General features: G+C 41.8%; 1 protein-coding gene across 1 annotated transcript; it reads right to left on the reverse strand.

The window, feature by feature from the left end:
• Nucleotides 1–2,614: 2,614 nt before the first annotated feature.
• On the reverse strand, nt 2,615–4,696 carry Bhlhe22 (basic helix-loop-helix family member e22). Its single transcript, XM_015485752.2, has one exon. The coding sequence runs from the start codon at nt 4,604–4,606 to the stop codon at nt 4,343–4,345; it is 264 nt and encodes an 87-aa protein (XP_015341238.1). The 5' UTR covers nt 4,607–4,696; the 3' UTR covers nt 2,615–4,342.
• Nucleotides 4,697–4,702: the final 6 nt, after the last annotated feature.

The following is a 4,702-nucleotide window of genomic DNA, read 5'->3' on the forward strand; positions in this document are numbered from 1 at the left end:
GGTTCTGGCGGCAGTGACCAAGAGTGCGTGGAAAAAGGAAACTCCGTGAGACTCGGTCTTCCCTAGGGGACTGTCGACCGTGAGGATGGGTAGTGGGGCGACGAGAGGAAGAATTTCGGTTTAAAACAGGGTCTTGGAGGGGTTGCCAGATGCAGTCCAGAGCGCACTGCACAGCGCGCACACGGGCGCGCGCGCGCACACACACGCACCACTCGAAGAGCGGAGGAGGGGTAACTAGAGAGCTTTCTGAAGATGATCATTTGTTGGTCCTGGGTAAATGAAAAGCTGCAGCTTCTGTGTCCAGTGTCAAGCTGACCAGAGACTCAAAGTGAGTCTAAAAAGCCAAGTGAAACTTAAGTTTTCCCTGGGATTCATCTGCCCACTCCTAGTTCCCTAAGGCACCCAAACTGAGGGATTGGCCCGGCGAGGTGCGCCTGGTAGAAGGGTCCCCAGGCGCGGTGGGTGCCAGAGCAGTCTCCCCAGCGAACCTCTATGCTCTGCCACTCTCCACAGTCTTAAGGGCTTGACTGCCTGCTCTGGCCCAAGGGCACTTCGTCAAGAACACACTGGACCCCCTGGTGTTCAGTCACCCAGTCTTGATCCAGCTGCCCAAGCTATGCTCACATCTGGGGCCCAGCCCAGAGATGTATGGCCCAAACTCTCCAGATCAAGCGGAAATTCAGGGCTCAAACCTCAGAAGAAATGCGGCCTCATGTGTTTTGTCGGGAGGGTGAAAATGTTCTCACTCCAACCACCGTTTTTCTCCAAAAACTGCTGCAGCATAAATTTTGAAAAGTTTGGGGTTAGGGTAGGGAGAGCCACATAAGTAAATTGGAAGACCTTCTGTTCTTTCAGATGTCCCACACTATTCCTACAACCACATGCTGAAACTCTTAGGTATAGAAAGAAGGTTGATTTGTCTGAAATTATTAAAATGAAATAAACACCATTAATACTGGTACATTTAATAGTTGCTTATTCATCTGACATTTCAAGGTATTTTCAAATTACCTCTCTTGCTCCCACCCCCATCCATTTCAAGTCTCTTCAGGACTAAACCTGGAGGCTGAGTGATTAAAGGGTAAGTATTTCTTTTTTTTTTTTTTCCTTCTGAATTTCAAGATTTGTTATTCTGCCCAATTCCTAATAATAGTCGAACAGTACAGAGGTTGTAGAGGAAGTGTTTCAAGGAGGCCTTTTAATAATGAGAAATATTAAGCAGTAAATCTTGCAGCAAATGTGTCCCCTACAATGTTAATATGCAAAAGGAAAAAAAAAATCCGACTGGTGGTGGCTGTGGTTAATTCCTAATCAGAATGATGGACAGCAGGGCCAGAACAATACAAACTAATGACTGTGTTGCTGATCACTTTACCCCTTGATTAAAGACACCCAATTATGGCGCAGAACAGTGTCGTAATTATGTTTCTTAATCACATCCAGGAGGTTTAATTGCCTTAACGATGTGTTTCATTAAATGAATTTAGGTATTATAGTCGACAGTTTTCATACACAGTTGTTTTCAAATTAACATAATATTAGACATCGTCATGGAAATTGTTTTAATAATCATAATTAGATGCACCCAGGCTTTGTCTGGTAAATGCTAAGAGACGTTCTTCTCCTGCCTGGGGGCTGCCCTGTTCTCTTCCCTCTCTCTACCCCCACTCCCAGACTGGGAGGGCTCCAGCTTCAAGGCCCTTTGCTGTTATGTTTTCTGAAAAGTTACAGGTTCTGATTAATCTTCTTTGATGGCAAGTGGAGCAGAAAATATCCTCCCTCACCCCCCACTAAGTTTGATGGCATTTAGGGATATCTTTATGAGCTGAGGCTACACAGACAAAAATGCATTTAACATTACTGGCTACAGAGGAAACAACATGACTTCTTAACACCATATCACCACCACCATCACCACCAACTCTATAACCTCCACTACAATACAAATTACACCTTCTACATTTGAGAGCAGTATAGAGGTCCAAATACAAGATTATCCTTCAACCTTCAGTAGCATACAGGTCCAACCCAATCCAAATATATTTTAAAAAAAAAATCTCTTTAACCAGCAACACCTACAGTAAGCTCTGAATCTCTATGGGCATTTGTTGACACGTGTAATTCAACCTAGCCAATTGACTCTTTTAACACACACACACAAAAGTGGAAAACCACATTAAGATTCATTGTTCAGAAAATCTAAATCCATCTCTTTTTCCTTGGCTTTCAAGTATTTGGAAGTAGAAATTTTGAATAAAAACTCTTTAGAAACTTCACCCACTTTGGTGGGCTCTGGCAAGGTTATCAATGTCATTCAAGTGGAAAAGAATTCCAGGGAAAGCATGGCCTTCTGACTTCATTCCAGCAGCCAGGAGCTCTGGACCTCTTCTGGGTTCCACCACTGGCCCCATTCACCTCTCTTTGCATGGCCAGGCCTAGCAATTGTCCTTTTAACAAGTAAACAAGTAAAATAGGACTATTCCTAATTGTGCATTCCTGCCAAAATTTTAGTTCCACCTTCTCTGAAACTCCTTTCTGTTCTGTTACCTTTCAAGCAAAAAGTAACACAGAAGAGAGGTGTTGCTCCTTCCACAAAGCACAGCATAATAAAATGTTTGATCAAAATATTTTAATAAAGATTCTTTCTGACATAGATACACATACAAATGGTCATACATAGCTGTCATATTCTGATTGACCTATTTAATATATATTATTCTTTACACATCCAAACCCACCAACAGATAGATCCATCACAGCTCCCAACTCACCATTCAACCTGACAAACTGAATTTGTTTTATCTTCAAGGAGTGGAAAATAACAGGACTCCATTTAAAAAAAGAAGAAGAAGAAGAAGAAAAAGAAAAAAAGATTTTTTTTTTTTATTTTCATAGGATGGAAATGCAGGCAAACAGCCATGCAAACTAAAACTGAAAGCTCACTTTGGGTAAATAGCTTCTTGCTTTTCCTTAGTTTTATTTTATTTCTTTTAAATTTTTTTTTAGAAAAATAACAAAGGATTTCACACCATAGACAAAACAAACCAGTCTTTAAACTTAAATAATTTTCCACAGATAAAATAACTTATATATGTACATATATTTTAAAAGCAATTAAATTAGACCTCTTAAAAAAAAAAAAAAAAAAGCACAGCATAGCCTGGAAAAAAATATTTGCTTAGTATGTCTTTACTTATAGGATCTATTGCTGTGATGTTTTTTTTTTCCCTTTTGGAATGCAAATAAGTCCCCTTTCAAAAAAAGAGATCAATTCATTCATCAATTAAGAATACACCTTTCCTGTAATTTTTGGACTGAAGCAATTTATTAAAGCTCAATTTAAATACAGGGATGATGCAACTGAAAATATCCAGGTGACCTTTCATAAACCTAAGCAGCTCAGATACATCAATATTTCTCTTCATACTTGTTGGCAAATAAACCTTTTAACACTTGGCACACAGTATAAGTTAATCTATAAAACAGAATTTTAGAGGCATTAAAAAAATCTGCACATAAGACCCATGACCTTAACACATGATAAATACTGTTGATGTGGAAGGGTCATTGAAGAATAACAAATAAATACCATGAATTGTTAATACATCATTGCAGAGTAGAAAGTAACAAGGTGCACATAAATATTTTTAAATGCAATTCTTTCAGCCACAGTCAGTTTGCTTTTATATCACTCTCGCCAGAACTTTGAGCATTTTCACAGGATTAAAGTTCAGAGACAATAAAAAATACAAGTCTTTCATAGCAACATGTCTCTCTCTGTTTTCCCCCCACTTAAATAAGTCTACATTTCAAGTTTTTCTCCTGGCTCAGAATCAAAATTTATTTTCAAGTGCCCTTTCTGATATGTCTGAATGAATATTCCGTTCCACATGTCTCCCAAGCCTGGACTCCTTCTCTCCCCTTCAGCACTAGCCAAATTCACAATTATTAGTAGGATTAGTATTTTGCCATTCAATATTCTCAACGCTTAATAACCACGCACTATTTCTCAACTTATTTTTCACCTTTAAGGAAGACTTTGCTTCCTTAAGGTCTAGGCTGCCACCAAAGTTGCCACTTTTCTGAGAAAAAAAAAATAGACATCCATACTCCATCCCAACTCCACCTCCCTCCTCCCTCCCTCCCCACCCCAAAGACCGAGATTCTGGGGATGTCAAGGCTAAAAGTCCCGTTTGTCTCTGATACTTCTCAGTTCTTGCCTCTGCTTTGTTTGCTCAGCAAGTGTTTCACAACTACGAGAGGACCAAAATAAAAGGGGTGGGGAGCAGCTTTTCGCTTTCCTCTAGCTTTTGGGTCGGTCTTGTGTTTTTCAGGGGTGTGTTTAAGGCTTCTCCGTGCACTGTTTGCAGAGGCTGGAGGAGACGCTGTTGAACAGGGCGCACTTCTCCGGGCAGGAGGCGGCTGGGGGTAGCCCAGCGCTAAACGGGTAGCCAGCCGCTTGCTCGTAGGCGCCGAGTGCTGGGTGCAGAGCAGCGGCTGCCGCTGCCGCCGCCGCGGAGCTGGGTAGGGAGGCGGCCGAGATGGCCTGGCCCTGATTTAGGTAGGCGACGAGGCGCCTCATCTCTTCCAGGGCCTGAGCCTGCATGAGGATATAGTTCTTGGCTAGCAGTAGCGTGGCGATCTTGGACAGCTTCCGCACTGAGGGGCTGTGCGCGTAGGGGATCACCGCACGCAGCTCGTC

Source organism: Marmota marmota, unplaced genomic scaffold (assembly GCF_001458135.2).
Source record: "Marmota marmota marmota unplaced genomic scaffold, marMar, whole genome shotgun sequence".
Classification (NCBI taxonomy): Eukaryota; Metazoa; Chordata; class Mammalia; order Rodentia; family Sciuridae; genus Marmota; species Marmota marmota.